Source organism: Ylistrum balloti, unplaced genomic scaffold, assembly GCF_031769215.1.
Source record: "Ylistrum balloti isolate Yb309-2 unplaced genomic scaffold, AGI_CSIRO_Ybal_v1 Utg370812, whole genome shotgun sequence".
NCBI classification, from domain to species: Eukaryota; Metazoa; Mollusca; class Bivalvia; order Pectinida; family Pectinidae; genus Ylistrum; species Ylistrum balloti.
Window position 1 is genome coordinate 57,352 of NW_026782470.1, and position 26,583 is coordinate 83,934.

Sequence of the window (26,583 nt, forward strand, 5' to 3'; positions counted from 1 at the left end):
AGCACATTGAAAAGCCGGATGGAGTGCAGAGAAGGGCTACTTCACAATTTCCAGGGATGAAGGATCTCACACAAGATGAAAGACTGAGGAAGTAAGGGTTACCTCACCAGCTTACATTGGCTTTAGACAGGACATGATTGAAATCTATAAAATTGTAAATGGTGTATACAACAGACATTGATAATGTCCTCAAACCTTGGAACAGTGTTACAGCCAGGAACAGCTCCAGAGCAAAACCAAATAAAATATTTCCACAGAGGGCAAAACAAGCATAAACACAACTTTTTCTCTTTGAGAGTGTGATGAATATATAATAATCCTCCAGAAAATGTAGTCACGACACCAAACAGCAATAATTCAAGAACAGACTTGACAGAGCATGGGGAATTCAAGAGCTGCTTTACAACTGTAGAGCATACAATATGTAAATGGCTACATTGTCACCAGGAAGTGACAGACCTACCATAGAAGCAAATATACAGGAAATTATTAAGTTTAAGTTACTATAAATCAGGAAAAAAAATATCTCCGATGTCGTAACATTTATTCATATTGTGCTGCAACATTCCATCGATTTTGAATCTAAAGAAAAAAATGTCTATATATCAGGTGTTTGTTGTTGCCTTATATAGGAATTTCTTGTTGGTTCATAGCATAATATTCTTGTCCTTTTTATATTTATATTATATTGGTGTTATATATCGGGATTTCTTGTTTTTATATCGGATTTTCTTGTTTTTAATATCGGGATTTCTTGTTGTTAATTATCGGGATTTTCTTGTCATTTTGACTGACGTTGCTCTCTCTGCTCTGTTGGCGTCGACACGCCAAATAGGCCTTTTGACCCCTGAGCTGACGCTAACTGCTTATCTGTCGCGTAGAACTATCTAAATCAAAGTCTGCGCAAAATAAATCACAATACACATTATGTGTACATGTCGTGTACGAGTGTTGGAAACACACACGTGCTTTCAACTGCCATGTTATGTGTGTTTACGTTTTGCAATGACATAGGCGGCAATCATATTCATTGACCCGGAAAAGTTCACTGAAGGGCGGCCATGTTGAATTGCTGGCATATTTAACAGTAGGTAGCTGGAAGTCCACACAATAATGAACGTTTTTCATCCGTTTCTGAGTGTCATGTAGGAATTGTTTCGGTCCTGTGACATTAAAGGTAAGTTCTTCTATTTTGTATTAGGAATTCGCGGCTAAAAATGGACGGTTTTATACCCGTACACAACTGTTGAAAAGTTCACTTCGATTGTAAAGGTGTGTTTTTACCTGTACTGTGTGTATTCCATTTATGTGCTATTGAAGTGTAACCACTGTTTTCGTGAAAATGTGTTGTTGTCTATAATATATGATTTATAAAAGTTTTACAAACACATCCCGTATGTATTATAAGAATCAGACAAGATCTATGTGACTTTACATATTCGTTTTCTTTGGCGTTTCCGATTTCGGTAGGGTGACACATTCTACATTTCCGGAAATGAAACCCTCAGGTGTGCTTTGTGAGTTGCGACAAGGAGGAGTTAGGTGACTGTCCCAGTGTTTATAGATTGGATTTGTTGCATGCAGTGATTAATTCAGACACATTTGATGTGCGCATTCCTAGTTACCGAATTATTTCTGAATGAGGGGAATGGATACGTTTTTTAAAAAACACGATATCACCTGTCAATTGGCTAAAACTGAAACGGCTTTTCACAAACTGGAGATCGTTGGTGATCTTATTTACATTTAACCACACTGTATTACATTTTCATCAGTTTAGTTTAAAACATATCATTTAGGTAAGAAAAATAATTTATTTTTTTAAGTGTCATGTTTGGGACCAAAACATTTAAACTAAGGATTGCCAGATTAACTTAAGTAAACTTTGACTTGACAGGTTTGCAGTAATAGTTATGGTTACTAAAAAAACTGTAAATCAATGATGAAAAATTCATAAATTATGTGACAAGATTTGATGTGGATAATTTTTATTGTGCTGCAATGTACTTTTGTTCAAGTTTATATCAATAGTTTTGTATAAACAAATATTGACATTATATAAATGTGAAGAAAGAGAGTGACTTTAATATAAGAAATGTATAGATAGCACCTGATGGAAATTCCTATTTCATTGGCAAGGGAATCTTCAGTATGACAGACCACAGACTTTCATTCCAATACATAGCTTTCCTGTTACACTGTATACTGATTGTTCAATATAATGATATAAGGCAAAGTATGGAATGTTTTGATCATAGTTGTAATCAAACCAGGTGCAAATCCAGGTGTTTCTAATGTTTTCTACTATATAGCAGTGTATGTAGGAACTTGGTAATGTTTTGATCATAGTTCTAATCAAACCAGGTGCAAATCCAGGTGTTTCTAATGTTTTCTACTATATAGCAGTGTATGTAGGAACTCGGTAAATCTGCTGCAGTCACTGCACCTGTAATAAGGATTTACATTTCAATCTCTGCTTGACAGTTGTCTTGAAAGTCTTTAGTCTGTATGTAGATATTTCTGCCTCTTGACCACCTTAATTATGTCTCAATCATTAGTTGCCCCTTGCTAAGGTTTTCATAAAATTATACTTCACTTGATCAATCTTTGACTTTTTTTGCATATAACTACACACATATTTTGCACTGTTACACATGTAACTGTTTAACTGAACAAATATTTGAAATATGTGTGATATGTATTTTGACCCCACATGATTTCCCATAGGTCTAGGGGTCATGACCCCCATCAGGACTGAGATTAAGGGATATGAATGTATGTAATAGAGACATATAGATCGGATATAAATCAGAAATGTTTTTGAAAAGTGGTTTAAATGAAAAGGAAAGAATGCTGATATTGATATATGTTATGATATTTTTCTGATTGATGTATTGTGAGACAGCAATACCAAGCCCTATTAATTAGTGACAACAATCTTGTAATCATATTTAAGTGATGATTTTGCATTCTTTATATTTTTGTTATAAAAAAATTTTTACTGGTGTGTTTGGTATTGTATTGTTTGTATAATACCAGCATGCGATATACTTGTATGAAAAAACGTGGTGATGCTTCAAATTTTGAAACCTGATGGGAGAGTCAGACTTCCCATTGCAAGTTCCTGACAATAGATATGTACACATCGGCAGATGGTAATATCACAATTTTAGAAATACTTCTTGAAACATGTGCAACATGTGGTTTTTTTTTAAGGATTTTTTTTCTGGTAAGCCCAGAACACTGTTTCAAATTTTGATGAGTTCAGTTACAAATAGATGTAGTAGAGGTTCTCAAAAATTTGAATCCCACATATACATGTACAGGAAAGCATTTATAAATTTGAGTACTAGAAATCATTGGAATACTTAATTCTTCTAGAAGAAAATGATTACAGTACATGACTTACAAACAGGAGATATATCCCTGATAAGGATGACTATACATTAATCTGACTGGTGTAGAAAATTAGACATGAATTTTAAGTGTCTGATAAAAGAATTCTTTTATATAACTGACCTTGATTTATTGGGAATGCTGAAATCTCATTCACACCCAATTAGATAAGAAGTCCATTAATTTTAAAAGTGTGTAGTGCAAGGTGTACTGTGTCTGATGAATTATCTCATTTCTATACATATGGGGTTGTTCAATGAGGTAATTTCTTTTTTAACAGGAAATTACTCAATATCTTTCACATGCTATAACTGTAGAGAATATTTTCTAAAAGACTAATTTAGACATGTGAAAATTTAAAATACAGTACAATATAGTATTCAAACCTGCCCATAAATTTGAAATGGAAGAAAATTGCTTGAGAATTGATCATGAATGCTCGGACCTCAGAATTCTAACATTCTGTCAATATTGTAATGAAGTGTTTAGAACACCAGAATGAAACAAATGCTTAATTGTAAAACTGAAAAAAAGTAGATTTGTCTTATACCAGTATAGGATTATTCTAAAGCAATTTGCTGTAGGTTTTCATAATCACAAGGATCGTCGTTTACCGACAACTTATATACGTCGTTTACCGACAACTTATATACCTGGTATATAAGTTGTTGGTAAACGATGATCCTTGTGATTATGAAAACCTACAGCAGGTCTGGTAATTTGTTTAATTAACAACTGTACATTGGTATTGTTAACATATTTACTGATCGAAAACGATATATTAAATCACCTTGTCATGTAATAAGTTTAAAGTGTCATAAATATATGTCCATTCCAGGTGAGTTACAAGTGAGACATAGATATATCACGTCTATGTAATACTTTAAAGAACATCCAAATTAAATCCCATCACTGGTATATGATAAGTCGGCTGTTCAAACAATGATTTCACCCTACTTCGCTTTAGCTGTAAGGAAGCTTTGTTTTACACCTGACTACACAGGTATATTGTGAGTCAGTACAGGTGATGTAGCACAAGTTGTTGTCTGTGTGACAGTAAGGTAGTAACTTATTGATGGTGTGTGCCATATATACATTGTTATCTTGTGTTCCATGACTGGTCAAATATGGCTTTGTTACACATGAATGGAGGAGTAAGGGAGTAACTAAGAGAGGAAATGGACACGGGACAGGTTCATGGTACATAATTTTGTTTATACCAGGCTGTTAAGAATTGTTTCACGAGTCAGTCACACATGACATGGTTTGGAGAAGATGAGAATTTATACATAGCTGGTTTTTAAAATTAGGCCCGATGATGACCTTGGAATTAAAAGCAATCACAGGCACAAGATTGTAGTCGGCAATTTAACACTTTTATAACAATATAATTATCTCTTATTTGAAATCTTCAGAATTATATCTGGATTTGTACACTTATATATCTCCTTCAAGATGAATAAAGACTAGATATTGAGCACTTAAACCACCAAACTTGTTTACTATCTTGAACAGGTAAACTGAATGATTATGCATATTTTTTTTTTCGTTTCATAAAACATGACTGTGATAAGACTAAATAACAAATTTGTTACGACTTGAATTTTCATTTGAATAAATGCAGTTTTGAAATAAAACAGACATGCACAATGGGTTAATACAATATATTGATAATGGAACAGATACGTTTTTTAATTCTTTATATATGATCTCTGACTGAAATTAGTTTTCTTAAGTACCCAAAAATGTAAAAAAAAGAAGATATTGAAATAAGTTCAGCCTCGGAACAAGCAATCAATAATTATATGATGGGAACTGGAGGAAGGAATAAGTGTTGCTGATCATCAAATCAGACTGTATAAACGATAGTGAGTAAACTGTAATTATAGATCTGATTTGTTTTACAACAACTATAAAGCAAGCTTTATCACATTATATAAATCACTCTTGTTGTCTTGGATGGAAGAGCGAAGGAGGAGTCTTAATTACTGTGGGAGGAAACTAGATTGTTTTGGAAAAACTGCTGGTTCTGCAGTTACTTGGCTTCCACTGAGCAGACATGAAAAGGTAGTGGGTTTTTCCTGGGTACTCTTGTTTTCTGCCACAGTAACACCTCCTCCACTTACTTTTGGACCAACGATGCTGATAGGTAAAATTAAGATAATTTATTTTGCATTTTGTTGTAAAATAAATAAGTAATTCTAGGATCTAGTTTATATGATAATAGATTACATATGGAGTGTATTGTGTGTTATCTATTGTTATAGCACTGTCTGTTCTCATCCAGTAGTAGTGATAATGACAATGACCTCTGCCCTGACCTCCATGGCTGGCTTTTTCCCCCAGGCTATATCTTTGTGTACTGATGATCGCAGTGTTGATTGTTCACTACCTGTAGCGATGTACACCTGACTGATGGATCCCTATGGCATGTGTATAATAGTTCCCAGATTCGGGTACAGTGGTATTACACTATAACCTTTGTCAACTCTCCCTCATACAGATGTACTACAATAAAAAGGTGTATGTACAATACAACTCAATGGTCACTCTATAGACACCTAATACATACATGATATATATGATTGTACTGGTCAAACTGTCCAGATATATGACAGCTGCACGTTATTGACAGATAAGTGTCATTTTACAGCCATTAGGTACAAACAATTATTGATAAACATGCATCTACTGAGCTATCATCCTTCTGATTAAACATCTGTTCCTTTACTTGTACAAGTACTGGACATACAGGACTGGTTTTATGTCCCTGCAGTGTAAGGCTGGTGGAGGGGGCTGGTATACAGTTCTAGCAGTACCTAGGTCTGCGCTGCCCTGTCCTAAATCACGGTCATCACCCTGTGCTTTCAATTTCATGAATTAGATTAAGGATTTCATACAGACTTTATGCAAATTAAAGGTCAACCATTGAAATAACTTCATATCCATGTTTACATTTTAGGGTTCTACTCTCTGTCACCATTATTTATTTATACAGTCAAATATTAATGACGGTAGGACATTCATGTCTTCCATATATTTTCTGGCCACAATATTAATTAATTGTAAGTATGAATGGACAGTACTGTATGGGTATTGGCTATTTATTGGTTTATTTACTTAATTCTCAGGCTTCTCAGTTTTTACTTTGAAGTTGATATTCAGTGTGTATGTTTTGATACTAGTTGTCCTTGTGTTGTCGTCAGAATTAAGTTAAAAACCTGTCGTCATATTACTGTATTACTGTTAGTCCATGGTAATCTATCTGTTGGAGACTGTACAGTTATGAATTTAGAAAAACCGAATTCAAAATTGTAATAATTGATGGTTGATAGGACATAGCTACTTCAAGCAGTATTGTTATATTATGTTATATTGATGTCGAAAATTCAAGTTCCAATGAAAGACATTATTCTTCATAAGTATTGATAGTATAAGTATTCAGGTTTGTCCTGCATTTCTATGTTTTTGTTCGATTTGAAATGAAATGTGATGTGTATTTTATTTTTATTCCAGTGTATAAAGACCAGGTGTATTCGTCTGAGGGTGAAGCGTAAACCAAAGGGCAGGAAAGTGGGTGAGTCTCAGCTGTTGTAAGAACCTTGTCTGAAGTGATATTGTACTAACAGTAAACAAATGTTACATAACATTTTCAGTTCGATTTTGGGTGCATTTAATCTAGACATGTGTTCGAAAAGTGGGGGCTGAAGTATCTGTGTGGTTCAGGCACCTGAGAATCTATATGATAATCACTAGCCCACCACCGCTGGGTGTGGTTTCAAGGTCTATTTGGGGCAGTCACCAGGAACTGGCCATTGGTTTGTGGTTTTTTCCAGAAACTCCATCTTTCCTCCACCACCCAAACCTGGCACATCCTTACATGACTTTGGTTGTTAATAAGACAAAAAAAACCAGCACTCTTAAACAAGCTGTCAAATGATTAGCCTAGTATTTAAGTCTGGCCACCACTGATAAAGTCTACACTGCATATTTTAGAGTGACCACCACTGTGAGAATGAGAATATTAGTCTGGTCAACACATAGCGAGTAGTATTTGAGATTTGGCCACCACTGTGAGAGTCAGTATTTTAGTCTAGCCACCACTGTGAGAATCAGTATTTTAGTCTAGCCACCACTGTGAGAGCCTATACTTGAGAAAGGCCACCACTGACTGCGAAAATCAAAAAGGTTAGTTTGGCCAGCATTATGTGAGTAATATTTGAGATTTGGCCACCTCTATGAGAATCGATCTGTATTTTAGTCTGACCATGAGTGTTAGAGTTGGTCTGTATTTTTGTCTGGCCATCACTGTGAGAATCAGTCTGTAAAATAGTCTGATCACCATTGTGAGACTCAGTCTGTAAAATAGTCTGGTGTGAGATTAAGAATCAATGTAATTGTTTTAGATAAAATATAACATTAATTAAAACAAGTACAATAAATGAGACTTCCAATTTGCTGCAATATAATTTCAATTATATGAAACTTTATAGCTTATACAGACAGACATGTCTTATTAACAAAACCATGAAGAAAATTACATGAAGAAAATGTATATTATAATGATAAATAATCCTAATCAAATAATAACAAAACATGTATGCTGTAGGTATATTGCTGTACACAAACCATTGTTCTAGAATATAAATACCCACTGTGTCACGGGGTATCAGAATTTAGGTATCAAATTTATAGTTCAGCAGATAAGGAGTTAATTGTGTTCATGTTAAATGGCTACATGCTGTTCCTGGGGGAGACGGTATTGGCACAGGACTTTCTGATCCATATCGCATGTACAGTACCAACAAGATTCTTCAGCCAACTATTCCCTGTCATTATTACAAGGACAAAAGATCTGTCAAGCATACACCATGATGAATATTCATGAATGTGGATGAGGGTCATTCTGTTTCATCTGATGACTTCGTTTTGGGGATTTCTTGCAAGACCATGATTACAAGGATCTGTTGTGTGGCTGATTGGCAGATAGGAATTGGATCTATTCATCAAGTGTGAAATGTCTGGTGTGTTCTGACCAAGACCATTTGGATTGAGATAATGTTAACTATCCTACGTTTGTACACATAGATGCACAATTATTCCATGAATATTTGAATGTGATTAGAAGTTTTAATGTAATAATTTTTTCAGCAAATTCATCCTAACATTTAAAAAAATGTTTTTTTTTATTTCTTAGATTTCAAAGAAAATTTTTCAGTAAGTTGTACTTGTAAGATTTTTCAGTAAGTTGTACTTGTAACAACGTATATCATCTTAACTTTTGTGATTATATCATTATCTTAGTTGCTGCAGATCTTAATCTAGACTATGCAACCTCAATTCGTCTGTGGTGTGTGTCAGATGGTAATAAACCCTACAATCTATGCTAAAAAGAAAACATTTTTCTAGGATGTTTCATTTGATTATGGAAATTTGTGGTCACCCAAGAGAGAAGATAGGAATTACATTTAGGGTTATCTTATGCCAATCATCTATTACTTTATCCACAGTATTACTGCCAGTCTGTACTTGTTAGTGCTTACAGTCTTCAGATCGATCAGTCTAATCAGAGATATTCGGTGAAGCTATGACAAAAAAGTGTATGTATAGTTTCTACATCTTCAAATAACAAGACAATCTGTACACATTCTACAATTACCATCATACTTTCTCTAGTAATCCTCTGGCTTTCTCTTAGTCACCATCAGAATTTTTCTTAGTCTCCATCAAAGTCATCGGCACAATCAGAGTTTTACCATAAGACTTTTGCTTAGTCGCCATAAGACTTTCTTTGAATTACCATTTGAATTTCTCTTAGTCATCATCTGAGTCATTATCAGACTTTCTCTTAGTCACCATCAGACTTTCTCTTAGTCACCATAAGACTTTCTCTTAGTCACCATAAGACTTTCTCTTAGTCACTATCAGACTTTCAGACTTTCTCTTAGTCACCGTCAGACTTTCTCTTAATTACCATAAGACTTTCTCTTAGTCACCGTCAGACTTTCTCTTAGTCACCATCAGACTTTCTCTTAGTCACTATCAGACTTTCTCTTACTTACCAGAAGACTTTCTCTTAGTCACCATAAGACTTTCTCTTTGTCACCATCAGACTTTCTCTTAGTCACCATCAGACTTTCTCTTAATTACCATAAGACTTTCTTTTAGTCACCGTCAGACTTTCTCTTAGTCACCATCAGACTTTCTCTAAATTACCATAAGACTTTCTCTTAGTCACTATCAGACTTTCTCTTAGTCACCATCAGACTTTCTCTTAGTCACTATCAGACTTTCTCTTAGTCACCGTCAGACTTTCTCTTAATTACCATAAGACTTTCTCTTAGTCACCGTCAGACTTTCTCTTAGTCACCATCAGACTTTCTCTTAGTCACTATCAGACTTTCTCTTAATTACCAGAAGACTTTCTCTTAGTCACCATAAGACTTTCTCTTTGTCACCATCAGACTTTCTCTTTGTCACCATCAAACTTTCTCTTAATTACCAGAAGACTTTCTCTTAGTCACCATAAGACTTTCTCTTAGTCACCGTCAGACTTTCTCTTAGTCACCATCAGACTTTCTCTAAATTACCATAAGACTTTCTCTTTGTCACCATCAGACATTCAAAGGAAGTACTCACAATGTAATGACCATTCTCTTCAATTATATTTAAATGACCTTACAATTTTTTTAAGCCTTGAGTTAAACATTTGTTTCTAAGAATAAGTAGTGCGCAATCAATTATGGGTCAATGTTTTATATAGGGAATGTTTTGTATTTATCAGTTTATGGGGTTTTAAGTACTTACAGCTGAGATCATATATAGAGGAAAAGTTCACAGGAATTGCAATGAAATTGAATTTTCTAAATGAAGTTTTAATTTGTGTAATGAAGATGTGTCAATCATCACAGTAGGTTAGCTGTAGATGAAAGGAATGCTGGGTTCACAAGAACCACCTGCAGCCTTGCATTCTTCAGCTTTTAAATATTGATACAAAAAAAGTTGAAAGTGTGTAAATTTACAAATGTTGTTCTCTTGATCAATAAATGCTTGAAGAAAGCCACTCTAAGGCGTGGAAAGCTACACCAGTTAATAACAGTTCATTCCACAATATCTACTCTGGAGTTTCAGCACCGTTGAAATGGAATATTGCCATATATTGTGATCTAGAACTTAGTGCTAAAAACAAAATGGGAAAAATATAGTGGATGGATCAATAAGAAATGTGTGCCTAGAAGAACTGGAAGACTGGTTATGTGTGTGTGATATATGTCAGCGAGGCTATGACAGACACTCACTGTCTCCTCGCTATAAACAACCAGCAGAAAAATTGTTTCAGGACTTTGTTGCATGTCCCCAGTTTCAAGTACTCTATGTGTGTGTATATGTAGGTGAAAGAAAATTGTATTTGGATTGTCCTATCATCTGGGTGTTAGACTGGCAAAATTGGACTGACTGTTATGTGGAAAGGAAATTGTCTATTACTTGTAGTATCTATGGAAAACAAATTATTTTATCAGCTTTACGAGTGGTGGAATGCATGGAAGTGATGGATTGGATGTAGATGGAATGAAGGCAGTAAGGTGATAGATTAGAGACAGTTTATCACAAGAAAATTGATTTTTTTTCTTTTGTGAAATTGTCTGCCTGACCTAAGTGATGCATTCTTTTATGGAGGTGTTAATAGCTAGCTTGTAAAAGATTGGAAATATGACTACAATGTACTGGATTGTGTGGCCGTAATTAGAAAACAACATCATCGGACACCTTTGACTTAAGTCACTTGTTCATCTGTATATATGCTGTGGCATTTTAATACAATTTCTGTAGCTGGTCCCAGGATTAGATTAACTTCTAGCTGTATCTGACGATAAAAATGTATGTGGCTATAACAGGAACCAGTAATCAGGCAACTGAGATAGGTTAGTATAGCCCCTCCCTCTACCTCCCTACAATCCTAATTTGAGCAGCTAGCCTGTGAATGGACTGTCCATGGCAAGGTTTAGATTGTCTGTGAACACTTATCTGTAGAGATAAATATTACCAGAATGTAATAGTGTGATATTTTGTTATTATAACAGAATACATGTTATTGTCAATGTACTCTAGAAGTGATAAAAAAAACTTTGGCTGTGAGGTTACATTTCAGATTATAAACTGCCATCTGTGTTTTGTCTAGTCGAGGGTGACAGTATTATCTGAGCTTGAGTATCTGTTTTATGGAAGGGCAGATATGGACTGTTCTATTTATCAGGCTCATTCCTACAGATTCATGTATGTACTTCACATTATGTTGTAGTACTTTTGATTTAGACCACAAGGGCATGCAAAATAATGTTATCATTTGGCAGGAATTCCTTCGATGCAATTTATCGTTTGTGTAGTTCAGTACCAGGATAGAATATTAGGTAGTGTATGTAGTAAAGGTTTACCTAGTCAGCCAGGTAAAAGTAAACCTGTTGGTAGGCTACAGTAAAGGTGTACCTAGTCAGACAGGTAAAAGTAATCTGTTGGTAGCATACAGTGAAGGTGTACCAAGTCAGCCAGGTAAAAGTAATCTGTTGGTAGCATACAGTGAAGGTGTACCAAGTCAGCCAGGTAAAAGTAAATCTATTGGTAGGCTACAGTAAAGGTGTACCAAGTCAGACAGGTAAAAGTAAATCTATTGGTAGGCTACAGTAAAGGTGTACCAAGTCAGACAGGTAAAAGTAAATCTATTGGTAGGCTACAGTAAAGGTGTACCAAGTCAGACAGGTAAAAGTAAATCTATTGGTAGGCTACAGTAAAGGTGTACCAAGTCAGACAGGTAAAAGTAAATCTATTGGTAGGCTACAGTAAAGGTGTACCAAGTCAGACAGGTAAAAGTAAATCTGTTCAGTCAGATAAAAAACATCTATTGGTAGGATAGAGTAAAAGTGTACAAAGGCAGTCAGGTGAAAGTAAATCTATTGATAGGGTAGAGTGAAGGTATACCAGTCAGACAGGTAAAAGTGAATCTATTGGTAGGCTATAGTAAAGGTGTACCAAGTCAGCCAGGTAAAAGTAAATCTATTGGTAGGCTACAGTAAAGGTGTACCAAGTCAGACAGGTAAAAGTAAATCTATTGGTAGGCTACAGTAAAGGTGTACCAAGTCAGACAGGTAAAAGCAAATCTCTTGGTAGCATACAGTAAAGATCTGTCTGATATTATGTACCAAATGAGTCACTGATCTGTGTGTGATAGTCATCCTGAGAAATTATTTGATTAGGAATTTGTATGTGATACTGGGTACTTTATTTCTTGACATTGTGTCAGATTTTCTCATTTGATTTCTCTGTGTAAATATATATCAATTAAGTCATATTGATAATTGGAATGTGATGCCTCAGATATGATGAGTGGGTGACTACTATAATGATATGCTGTATAGACACCTTTAGAATCAGGTTCTCAGACTGCCTAAGGCATGTTACAATCAGGAAAATTATACCAAGGTAATAAAATTGAAATTATTTACTGAAATAAACTGAGATAAAGGAATGATTTTTTTTCTGCACAAACTTAGTTTTATTAAGAGGGATATTGGAAATTTTACTGACTTGCAGCAGCAAGTTATTGTCAAAAAATATTGTAAAAATGTTGGTTTTTTTTTTCAAAATGTCATGGTCATCTATGAGAATTGTTCATGTCGTTTAACTAGTGTTTTGTTGCAAAATGTGACCAAGCATTAGAGAGAAAATCCCATGGAGTTACATATAGCTGGTGATATAACATGCTGAGCTTAATTAAAATGTTTATTCATGTTTGAGCTGCAGCAATATAAACAATACAGGCCTAATGCCATTGAATTTGTACCCAATGTAAATGTTTGTCCCTGTCAAATACCAGTGTGACATGTCTTGTAAATATTATAGATAGTGATGCCTACTGACTTATTTCCCATACGAATACCACTGTGACTTGTAAATATTGCAATGTTACTGATATTGACTGTACTTTTCAGGCCCAGAGATCAACCAAGTCAAGGATGCATACATCATAGCTGTGGAAGATGAGGCCAGAAAGAGACTTGAGAAAATCTCTTCTCGTCACCAAGTGGTCCCGTTGGATATGACAAAACTCTCTCTTAATAGCAGTGCAAGCAACAGTTCTACTAGTACTACACAAGCGGAAATTCTTGTGGATTGTAAAAAGCTGGCAATAGAGAATCCAGCATATGAACCATCTCTATTATTGAATTCATCTCGCCAACAGTGTTGTGGAAATGGACACCTAGAACAAACCAGAGACATGAACGGGTTTGCGGAATTGGACATGCCCCGAAAGGGGAAGAAAAAGGATAGCAAACGAAGCAGTAAATCTAGTACCAATAGTGGAACAGATTCTCCACTCATAGAAACTATCAGTGGACACAACGTTCTCAAGCGGCGAAGTCAGAACTCCCTCAATAGGTCTCGTGATGATGTCCAACAATTTGAGGATAGTTTGAGTGATGCCTATATGCAAAATTCGTTTGAGGTTGAATTTGATGACATTGGCCCTCATCGTGAAATGGCTATTGACTGTCCTGATGATTTTCCTCCAGCTGTGAAGTCGCCCCCTCGGTACCCTCCTCCCTCTCACTCTCAGTCTTCCTCCACACGCTCTCTCCCTCGTGCCCCTCCCTCTACACCTGCTAAGTCCTTAGATCTTGCCAATCACACAACCTCAACGGACAATACTTTAGAGTATGTGGCAAATTCCGTCTCAAATGGCCATCAGAATTTAAGTGATGACCAAGTGGAACGGATACGAAAGCACCAAGAAGAGCTACGCAAACGCAGAGATGAGGAGCTGAGGAGAGCACGAGAACAAGACTTTCTCAGAACTTCACTTCGAGGCTCCAAGAAATTGCAAGCACTGGAGACATCAATGAAGCAGACCCCTGTAGTAGGAGTTGTAAATACTGCATACGAGGAGAATGATGATGAGGTAGAGGTGCTAGACGACGGCTTTGGCAGTGCCCGGGGATCATCACAGCGGGACAAATACATGAAGAAAAATATAGGTTTGTATATATAACAAATTTTAATATCAGAACTGGGTGAGAATTTCGTTACGATAAACCATTTGAATTTTTCAGATACAGCAGGTATTTATATATCATTATGTACATGAAAATTTCCTTCATGGATAAGGAAGTATACATGTAATATACTGTAGATATTTGTAAATTGGCCAGTAATACAGATTTTTGCTATGTCTTTTAAAAGTATTTATCATAAGTTTGAGTAAATGCATTCCAAGGTCTTCAATGTATATAGATAACAATATGAGTGCTTGCTCACCACCCAAAAATTTGACATTGAGATGTATTTTTGATTTGATATATTGCCATATATGCATCTCATACAATTTTCAGTGAACATATATTTACTAATATGATGAAACATATAATCTAGTGCGTGACTTGATACGTGCATTTGAACATTTGCCAAACTTGTGACTGCAGTCTGCAGGTGAATCTAAATAACATTATTGATTGTATTGAGGGGAAATTTTGGTGTTTCTCTGTTCTGTTTAGTCTGCAATTTATTTTATTAAAACATAATTAGAACATACATGTATACTTCTGTAATGTTATGAAGTTTTTTTAGTCTGATTACGTAGCTTTAACTGGCCCAAAGGACAAAGCTGGCCTTAGCTTATATAGTCCAGTACTTGTATGTCTTTTCTAAAGATCTCCTTATAACCAGCAACAAAAAGTCAAATTCTCTTCTGCAACTGTGGAATAAACTTGTCCGAACCATAGTTAGACTGCTGATACAAGTAAAAAGCTAAAAAAGGACAAACTGACCAATCATGGTGCTGATTGATAGAGGCCAACAAAGATATAATGTCAGGAACAGTAATTAAGATATATTCCAACAATATAACAGGCATGGAAAGAGCTTAATTCCTAGAGATAGTAACAGCAGACAAGCTATTAGGGCCACTTAGCAAAGAAAAATAGGTGTACAATTGTTATCAATGAGGAATGGGGTCCATTGATGGTCAAGCTCTTGGAGTATTTAAAACACAAAATATAACAGAGAAAAGGGGTAAATTCCCAGTGAGTTGTGAAAGTGGATTTGAATACTGAGTACTTTTAAAACTCCTGAATCTAAAGTGGAAATGCTGTTATGATACATATTTAAATGTAAAGTAGCAAGCATATAGTATTTCAATATTAATAAAAGTTGTTTTTAAAAACCATTATCTAGGAAAACTCTTACAGTTATAGGCCTTAAGAGTATTGAAAAACATAAAAGCAAAACTTTAAAAACTTTTGTTATCTTACGAAACAATAGAGAAAATAATTAAAAATTGATAAATAGTTATTATTATATTTCAAATTACCACATTTTTAAGGAAGGTAGCTATATAGGTATAGGTATTCAAGAAAAGTCTGGGCATTGGATCCTTCAGATGCTGCTGTTTTTCTGGTGATTCTTTAGTATGTAGCATGCATTGAAAGAATGCAGTGTATGTGCTAGCTGACACTATTCATATTACACAAAGTCAGACGGAGATATGATACCTGTTGGTATACCTATTGAACAAGCAAAAAGTTGGAAGGTATTTGTAGGGGTATCGGTACATATATGTGACTGTGTACTTTATGGATTTATACTATAGATATATTTGTATAGGTGTAGCCATTGTAAGGACTTTGACATACACAGAGGATTTTCTACAAGAGCGATATTACATAGTGTTTACAAGGGTGGCTGGCTTTTCCTGTGACTGTGCTGATAATGTCAGAAGTCAACAGGTATCGCAGTAATGTCTACAGTGCTGTTTAGGATATTGAGGCTACTGACAATATAGAAGGCATACAGCATTCTGTTTACAATATCATTCAAACTGGATGATTCACATCATTTTTCTTGTCTACAAATATTCTAGTAAATGCTTTAGAATGCTTCAGAGGAGGGCAGGCATTTAAAAGTGTACAAAAAATCTGTAGGTCAAGCATGTACGGTAACTTTACTGAAACTAGTGTAAATAAATATTTCCTGGATTCTTTTGTGATAACTTTGTTGTCCATTCTGTTTTGGACTTTTAACTGCTATATATGGACAGTTTTTAGCCACAAGGCAAATTCTATATCGATTTCGAAAAGAAATTGGGATAAAGGGGTAGGGAAAGACAGAATGTTGCTTAAATTTTTTATCTCAAATATTTTTTTAATAAGGAGAATGATACACAGGACTGATATCAAGTAGCCAACTAGGTCTGCTTCATCAGTTGTGATCAGTATTTTGTGTTCATCAAAACTGACACTGTGTAAGTAGCTGTAATTACTTTACACTGGCAGACAGCTTAGAGAAATAGTATACTGCAAAAGTTGTTCGGCACACTCTTCTCAAAGCCATAACACATGTTATTGATGACAACATAGCATTGGTTCACCATTACAACAGCAGTATTTCAATATCAGGAAAGCAAAAGAAAAGTAACACTCCAGTATAACATGATAGAAAAAAATACCTTATCCTGATAAAATTTCATTGTCTTTATTATCACAGAGTGGAAGATTTTTAGACTCTAGTTGTCTTTCATCATTGTCCAGCACTCTTCTAAAAGTAAAGTGAAAAAACAATATTGTAATGGAAATACTGTAAATAATATTAACTTTTTCACCAAACATGAATTTTTTTTTTGGCTTAAATTTTTAGGCCTCAGTCTATATGTCATATATACATATCACTGATGGTTTCACACATTGTGGGAGTCATTTTTTCTTGCTACATATATACCTCACATCAAATGATTATAAAGTTTTGGAATGGCAATCTAGTACCGATGGTCTCAGATTTACTGAAGCATGATGAAATAAATTCTAAAGAGTAAATTCTAATGGAATTGTCTGAAGCATGGAGTTTTTCTCGGCATTTGTTCTGGAGTTACTCACTTTCTGCAGGCTACACGTCTGCATCTTTTTATCATTACACACGGTTTAAAGGAATATGGCCTATTTCCTTTAAACTGACTACACCTTGTGTAAACATGATTCAGATATTGTTCCTTTAATATCAAAATACAAATCCTGCCTTTAGTTTAATATGGTCTCGTTCTCTTTTCAGGAGTAGATGATTTATTTTCGACACTACATCATATACAGAGCCGTCTAAATGCTGCTGAGGAGAGGGATGAACTCTCTTTTCTGAAAAACTTATTTCACAGTCGTGAGTTTCAAAATGCTGTTCATGTACACAGCAAAGTTACGAACATTTCTCAGCAGTCGCCACCCCCTAAGCCAGAGTGTACAAATGCTGTTCAGATTTCTAATGAAGTGTTTCAGGCACTACAGTACACAGAGTCTCCATATGCATCAGATCTGATGGACATGCTCAGTCAGCCAGGGCTACGGGTATGTATAATCAGATGGAGACATCACCATCTACTCTCCAACATTAGGTCTCATTATAGACAGGACTAAGGGTATGTACAAGACAGTTGGGGACAGTCTACATGTACATTTGGTCTCATTGTAGACATGTCTAAGGGTATGTACAAGAAAGGTGGGGACAGTCTACATGTACATAAGGACTTATTATAGACAGGACTAAGAGTATGTACAAGACAGGTGGGGACAGTTTACATGTACATTAGGTCTTATTATAGACATGTCTAAGGGTATGTACAAGACAGGTGGGGACAGTATACATGTTCATTAGGTCTCGGTATAGACATGTCTAAGGGTATGTACAAGACAGGTGGGGACAGTCTACATGTACATTTGGTCTCATTGTAGACATGTCTAAGGGTATGTACAAGAAAGGTGGGGACAGTCTACATGTAGATAAGGACTTATTATAGACAGGACTAAGAGTATGTACAAGACAGGTGGGGACAGTTTACATGTACATTAGGTCTTATTATAGACATGTCTAAGGGTATGTACAAGACAGTTGGGGACAGTATACATGTTCATTAGGTCTCGGTATAGACATGTCTAAGGGTATGTACAAGACAGGTGGGGACAGTATACATGTACATTAGGTCTTATTATAGACATGTCTAAGGGTATGTACAAGACAGGTGGGGACAGTCTACATGTACATTAGGTCTTATTATAGATATGTCTAAGGGTATGTACAAGACAGGTGGGGACAGTCTACATGTACATAAGGACTTATTATAGACAGGACTAAGAGTATGTACAAGACAGGTGGGGACAGTCTACATGTACATAAGGTCTTATTATAGACATGTCTAAGGGTATGTACAAGACAGGTGGGGACAGTATACATGTACATTAGGTCTTGATATAGACAGGACTGATAGAGTCCCAAATAGCCTATAGGCAGAATGTATATAAAGGTCCCATGATAAGCTATCTATAGACAGCTTTCATAGTTATGAATTAAAGAGGATGATATTTCACTGATATCATACAGAAACACACTTTGTTCATTTAACTGTCTGATGATATCCTTTGCTAACACAGTTGCCATGAAATATCAAGGAACGTATACTGCTATATTGATATCGGACCATACCCAGTTAATCAATATCATTCTATATACTTGGCTAATATAATCTTCAAGAAGCTTACTTTGCTAATACATTTGTATTTGAACATCTTTGGCTGGTGTATTTGATTATATTTGATACACTTGACAGTACTTGTCTGAAGTTGATAAATCTGTTCGGCGGAACTTTAGGCTACAATATATCACAACTAAGTGATGATTCATTGTTGTTATAATGCAGAATCTTCTGCGAGCCCATGATAGTATAGCAGAAGAGACCTCCAAACCAGCCAGTCATGAAAATGTTGATGATCTACAGGAATACCCTATCACTCCTTATGGAGAGGAAACTGTACGCATTGTCTACCTGGAGAAGACTAGTGAGCCTTTGGTATGTAGCTTCACATGTAAAAAGTCTAACAAATTTCCCATTATAAAGAGTCTAAGGTACAAATGGATGCTGCATTGCTTGATGTTTACTCAGCCATACAGTATTTTACTTTTGACTTCTGACAGTAATCAACTTTTTGCTTGTTTGACAGGTAAGGAAGCAGGATATACATTTTAATTTCCTCATTTTATTACACACTGGCTGGTCTGTATCTACATCACACACTGGCTGATCTATATCTACATTACACACTAGCTGATCTATATCTACATTACACACTGGCTGGTCTGTATCTACATCACACACTGGCTGGTCTATATCTACATTACACACTAGCTGGTCTGTATCTACATCACACACTGGCTGGTCTATATCTACATTACACACTGGCTGATCTATATCTACATCACACACTGGCTGGTCTGTATCTACATCACACACTGGCTGGTCTATATCTACATCACACACTAGCTGGTCTGTATCTACATTACACACTAGCTGGTCTATATCTACATTACACACTAGCTGGTCTGTATCTACATCACACACTGGCTGGTCTATATCTACATTGCACACTGGCTGGTCTGTATCTACATCACACACTGGCTGGTCTATATCTACATCACACACTGGCTGATCTATATCTACATTACACACTAGCTGGTCTATATCTACATCACACACTGGCTGATCTATATCTACATTACACACTAGCTGGTCTATATCTACATCACACACTGGCTGATCTATATCTACATTACACACTAGCTGGTCTATATCTACATTACACACTAGCTGGTCTATATCTACATTACACACTAGCTGATCTATATCTACATTACACACTAGCTGGTCTATATCTACATTACACACTAGCTGATCTCTATCTACATTACACACTAGCTGGTCTGTATCTACATTACACACTGGCTGATCTATATCTACATTACACACTAGCTGGTCTGTATCTACATTACACACTAGCTGGTCTATATCTACATTACACACTAGCTGGTCTATATCTACATTACACACTAGCAGGTCTATATCTACTTACACACTGGCTGGTCTATATCTACATTACACACTAGCTGGTCTATATCTACATTACACACTAGCTGGTCTGTATCTACATTACACACTGGCTGGTCTATATCTACATTACACATGAGCTATGGTCAGGGTTAACGTTGTAATACACTTCACTGTACAATGTTTATATGTATGTGTGTCTTGTTTATGGTTTTAGAGCACTTTTATAGATGCCTTGGTAATTTTCAGGGTGCTACTGTACGTAATGACGGTGAGGCCATCATTGTGGGTCGGATAGTTAAAGGAGGAACAGCAGATAAGAGTGGTGAGTCTCCTGTTGTCTCATACTTGGGTCTATTCTACTGATCATAAACAGTATCTTGACTACAGAATTAAGATATTAATATAAAGTTTTGATTCTGAAAGAAAAATACCAAATTATATATGATCAATTGAAGCATAATCGGACATAGATTTCAAAATAATGTAGACAGCTTAAGGATATGCAAATAATTGTCTTTATTTAGACAATAATAAGATTGTATTCAATTCTAGGTCTATTACATGAGGGAGATGAAATTCTAGAGGTGAATGGAGTGGAAATGAGAGGCAAAAACATCAATGATGTGTCAGACATGCTGGTATGTGAACTTTCTTCTGTCATGCCATGGCCGCCTCTCTGGGTCAGCCATGCCTTAATTTCTGAACAACACTGTGTCTTTATATCACCACAATATTGTCACACTGTGCCATGTAAAGGTCAGCTGTGTCTTCATTTCACTACAATACTGTCACCTTGTGTCACATCTGCGTCAACTGTGTCTTCATATCACCACAATATTGTCACACTGTGCCATGTAAAGGTCAGCTGTGTCTTCATTTCACTACAATACTGTCACCTTATGTCATATCTGTGTCAGCTGTGTCTTCATTTCACTACAATACATACTGTCACCTTGTGTCACATCTGTGTCAACTGTGTCTTCATATCACCACAATATTGTCACACTGTGCCATGTAAAGGTCAGCTGTGTCTTCCTTTCACTACAATACTGTCACCTTATGTCATATCTGTGTCAGCTGTGTCTTCATTTCACTACAATACTGTCACCTTATGTCACATGTGTCCACTGTGTCTTCATATCACCACAACATTGTCACCTTATGTCATACCTAGGTCAGCTGTGTCTTCATATCACCACAACATTGTCACCTTATGTCATACCTAGGTCAGCTGTGTTTTCAAACCACCACCACATCGTCACCTAAAGCTGATATTGTTATGGATAAGCTTGATGTAAAAAGAATTCTTAAAAAAATTACATATTGTTTGAAAACATTGACATGATAATATTTTTTTTACAGGCTGACATGACAGGAACCATCACATTCATGATAATTCCTTCTTCCAATTATGCCAAAACCTCGTCAAATGTCCAAGTGGTAAGTTATTACTAATTCAGGTTTGTTTCTGAGTCCAATGGGAAACATATGGGAGATACTGCAAGAACATTACACAGTAAATCATTCGTTACAGTGAAAAAACTAATGTTTCATGTACAAACAAACTTCATGCTTAAAGAAATCCTAGTGATGTCAACAGTTCCAGCTTGTAAACAGCAGCTTCCATATTGGATGGTCCAATTATCTAAAAGTGTTTTTCTTCCATAAATTTGATGATTTATTGTTTTTGTTCATCAGTATCAAGAAATTATCTTTACAGACAACACTCAATTGATCATTGATAATTTTACTCTTTTTTGTTTGTGTGTTAAAATAACTTACAAGTTGGATGAAAAACTACTGATTTTTTTACCTCTGCTAAAGTACATATTTTGACATTGTCTTTTTGGCTAACAATATTTCCTTTGATAAGGTTTCATCTTGTCATAGGGGATGGTTACATACAATGTTAATTTATAACCCTTCTGATCGAGGGAGGTATTTACAAATTATTGGCCTAGCCACAACATGTAAGTGCCTTGGACACAAGGCTTAAAACTATTGGCACATGTGTTGATTTCATGGTCAGCTGATTGGAATAGGATCATAATTGCTGCAGTAAAGTTGGTTTTCAGATATAATTTTCAGTATATTTTAACTGTTTTGGATATGACATCAATTTGATATTCCGGATGGAGAAGGATCAGAATTGGTTTTTTTTTTTTTTATTATAATGCAGATGTCATTCTGTAAATCATTATTTCTTTCAATTTCAAAAGGTGATCTATTTTGAGAAGGATCAGATTAGAGAAATGTCATTCTACTGGTTATTTGATACTGTGGTTAACTTTAAAAGTGGCAATTTTGGAATGTTCAGTTACAAAGAAGTATGAAGTGATTTCATGACTCTGGGATGACAAGTACAACAACATTAGTATATTGAATTACATGGAAAAGGTTTAAACAAAGAAACTTGATAACTTTTATTTTTAACAGATACATGTGAAGGCTCTGTCTAACTATGACCCTGAAGATGATATCTTGATTCCTTGTCGGGAGCTTGGTATATCTTTCATGAAGGGAGATATACTTCATGTAATCAACCAAGAGGACCCTAACTGGTGGCAAGCATATCGTGAGGGAGAGGAGGAACACCAGTCACTAGCTGGGCTTATCCCGTCAAGACACTTCAGGCAACAGTAAGTTCTCCTTTCAGAACTCGTCAGGCAGTATATATTTAAACAATTTAGGTCCTCTTGCTCTTTTAAGATGTCAATTATTTATATGTACAAGTCAGTATAACAGGTCAAATGTGCCTTTAATTATTTTGACATTGGTATCATGTAAAAATGGTGAGAATTTAAAATGTTTCACTTTTAACCCTCAGAGTTGAAGCCAACAGAAAAACTTTATCTGGCGAAAACAAGGAAAACCAAAAGAAGGGTCGGTCATGTGCCTGTGGAAAGAAAGACAAAAAGAAAAAGAAGAAGTCGCTGTATAGAGAAACAGATGGTAAGCTAAAATGACCATGTTTAAGGACCTGTATGAGATTGGAGATGTTTATTAACCTGTATGAGAGGGGAGATGTTTATCAACCTGTATGAGGTGGGAGATGTTTATCAACCTGTATGAGGTGGGAGATATTTATCAACCCCAATGAGAGGGGAGATGTTTATCAACCTGTATGAGGTGGGAGATAATTATCAACCTCAATGAGAGGGGAGATGTTTATCGACCTGTATGAGGTGGGAGATGTTTATCAACCTCAATGAGAGGGGAGATGTTTATCAACCTTAATGAGAGGGGAGATGTTTATCAACCTCAATGAGAGGGGAGATGTTTATCGACCTGTATGAGGTGGGAGATGTTTATCAACCTCAATGAGAGGGGAGATGTTTATCAAACTTAATGAGAGGGGAGATGTTTATCAACCTCAATGAGAGGGGAGATGTTTATCAACCTGTATGAGGTGGGAGATAATTATCAACCTCAATGAGAGGGGAGATGTTTATCAAACTTAATGAGAGGGGAGATGTTTATCAACCTCAATGAGAGGGGAGATGTTTATCAACCTTAATGAGAGGGGAGATGTTTATCAACCTCAATGAGAGGGGAGATGTTTATCAACCTCAATGAGAGGGGAGATGTTTATCAACCTCAATGAGAGGGGAGATGTTTATCAACCTCAATGAGATTGGAGATGTTTATCAACCTCAATGAGATTGGAGATGAGGAATTTTCACTATAGAGTTGATTTGATTATCTGGTTAGGGCTTAGAACTTTCTTGTGTTATGAATTTGTCCTTCGTTATAATTATCACTGTTTTCAATTTATAAATATGTCTTGTATTTGTTCAGATAATGAAGAGATCCTGACCTATGAGGAAGTTGTCCAGTACTATCCACAACCAAACAAGAAACGTCCAATTGTTCTGATAGGTCCTCCAAATGTAGGTCGCCATGAACTCCGACAGAGGCTCATGGAGTCTGACTTGGACAGATTTGCAGCAGCTGTTCCTCGTAAGCATCCAATACAATTCCTTAATTGTAATAAGAAATGCCTTCATATTAATTCAAAATTAATCTCGATGATTTGATACATATTCGTAGTTTGTTGGTACATTGATCACAAATATTTATGATTTGAAATATCAGCAATCAAACATGTTACCACATTAATTATCAAAACGTTAATGATGTAGAATATTAACTATCATTAAAAGGGTATCAAATATGACATAATCCATTTAAGAGTGTTTCTACAAATAATCAATTAGAATTCAGTGGGTTTTTACGATTAAGATTAGTACCACTAATAAGATTAGAATATAATGGGACTTTCAATGGTCATCATGTAGAATTTAATGGTATTTTTACCAGACACCAGCCGTCCTCAGGAAGAGCATGAAGTGGATGGCAAGGATTACCATTTTGTACCTCGGGCCATTTTTGAGGCAGACATTATTGGACGAAAGTTCATAGAACAAGGAGAGTTCCAGAAGGCATTGTATGGAACAACATTTGGTGCAGTCAAGCAGGTCATAAACCAAGGAAAGATCTGCATCCTCAACCTACATGCTGAGGTAGAAATTTCTTTATTATCATCTGGACACTTAAGTAGGCATTTTAGATGTTACAGTTTAATCCGTATCTGTCACAACTCATAAAATATCATCACTTAAATAACTTAATTACTTTTTTGTAATGTTTAAAGTCTTATTATGAGAATACCTATATAAACTAATACAGGAGGATTAATTACAAGATTAATTTTCATTTTATTCGCCTACCAAATTAAAGCAAATCACAAAATGATACATGTGCGGGAAATTTTCACTATCTAATGACGTTCACATAATTAGTGTAAATTTCCCCCGTCGCGTAAATTTCCACAATTACAGTACTCTACTAATTTGAAAGGGACTTGAGGCATACAAATCTGACAGCATTTACTCAAACTAATGTAAGCAAATCAAAATAATAGTCTTTTCTTCAAAGGATTTTTTAAGATTTAAATATTTTGACTCCCCTTTGTACATTTTCAAATGAAATAGGAACCATTTTTATATTGATTTTATGATATTTCAGACATTACGTGAACTTAATACATCAGACCTGAAGCCATACGTAATTTTAGTGTATCCCCAAAACATGGAAAAATTGAGGCAAATTCAACAACGACTGGGACAGACTAAAATCACAGTAAGTTTGCATTAAGGATATATACTCTTAGTAATTGATTTATGTTGTCATTTAGTCAAAGAGTTCTACTTTTCATATCAAATGTACCATTTGTTTAATTCCCAGCATATTAGCATGTCATGAATTAAACAGTGTAGTTATTCATTATTCAGCTTGTACAAAGTTGTTACCAATATGTTGCCATGGCAATTTTAATTTCACCTAAGGTAACCAAATATTTATATGTATGAACAATTTTCCTTAGTGACAATTATTGGAATTATGTTTTAGTACAATACTTTCAGTGCAAAAAGCACAAGTGTTTTCAGTATCAGTTTTTTCAGTACAAGGGGAAATAACTCATTATCAGAACTTCTCTGTATAGTTGTGTACACTGGTACTACATTATCTGACATTGTGGTCAGTTGTCCTGTTACCTGTTGACCTACTGTTTGTTGCCATGGTAATAACGATTAGTCGTCTCCCTTTAGGATGAGGATCTGAAGGACACTGTTGACCGAGCTCGAGAGATGGAGGACAAGTATGGACACCTGGTCGACTTCATTCTGGTCAATTCAGACATGGACTTAGCATATGAGGAGCTTCTCAAAGAAATCAATCGTATAGAGGTGGAGCCTCAGTGGGTACCTGCCCACTGGTTGTCAGGTGACAGATAGCTCCTCCCACAAAAGACAAGATAGTGGCATCCCATGTTGGTTTTGGGCTGTTCATTTAAAGATGGGTAATTCCATCTATAAATTATAAGGTATAGAGCAGAAGGTTCTACACTTGATAAACAAATGTCTTGTTATTATGCATCAGGTTTATAGGTTGTTCATAGTAACATCAGGTTCTGTAGACTTCTTCCAAGGATCAAAGAATTTGCTCCTAACACATAAGATGACAAGGAGGCACAGCATAATCAGTATATGTGGAGAGATCAGAACATTGTATCTGTAGATATATCCAGTCTATGGTATATATGCCAGAGGAGAATTTCATAATGGCTCTATTGTTTATACTAGTACTTGAACCAATGGATTCTTGTAGCATAATGCAATTTTAAGATTTTGTACTTCCTTTGTAAAAAGCATTCCAATTTAGCAAATTGACAGAAAAGATTTCTGTAAGTATTCAAATGGAAAATATATTTTATCGTA

The 26,583-nt window shown here is 35.6% G+C and overlaps 1 protein-coding gene across 1 annotated transcript in view; it reads left to right on the top strand.

Moving 5' to 3' along the window:
• Positions 1–26,149, top strand: part of LOC132558698 (protein PALS1-like) — a 46,835-nt gene extending 20,686 nt beyond the window's left edge. The window contains exons 3-15 of the mRNA XM_060223292.1: positions 6,913–6,973; positions 13,380–14,423; positions 17,485–17,771; positions 19,118–19,267; positions 20,549–20,624; positions 20,855–20,940; positions 21,665–21,742; positions 22,739–22,941; positions 23,130–23,254; positions 24,101–24,262; positions 24,623–24,825; positions 25,331–25,444; positions 25,915–26,149. Of these exons, the coding sequence (XP_060079275.1) occupies positions 6,913–6,973; positions 13,380–14,423; positions 17,485–17,771; positions 19,118–19,267; positions 20,549–20,624; positions 20,855–20,940; positions 21,665–21,742; positions 22,739–22,941; positions 23,130–23,254; positions 24,101–24,262; positions 24,623–24,825; positions 25,331–25,444; positions 25,915–26,100 (2,775 nt within the window). The 3' untranslated portion in view covers positions 26,101–26,149. The remainder of the gene's footprint in view (positions 1–6,912; positions 6,974–13,379; positions 14,424–17,484; positions 17,772–19,117; positions 19,268–20,548; positions 20,625–20,854; positions 20,941–21,664; positions 21,743–22,738; positions 22,942–23,129; positions 23,255–24,100; positions 24,263–24,622; positions 24,826–25,330; positions 25,445–25,914) is intronic.
• Positions 26,150–26,583: the final 434 nt, after the last annotated feature.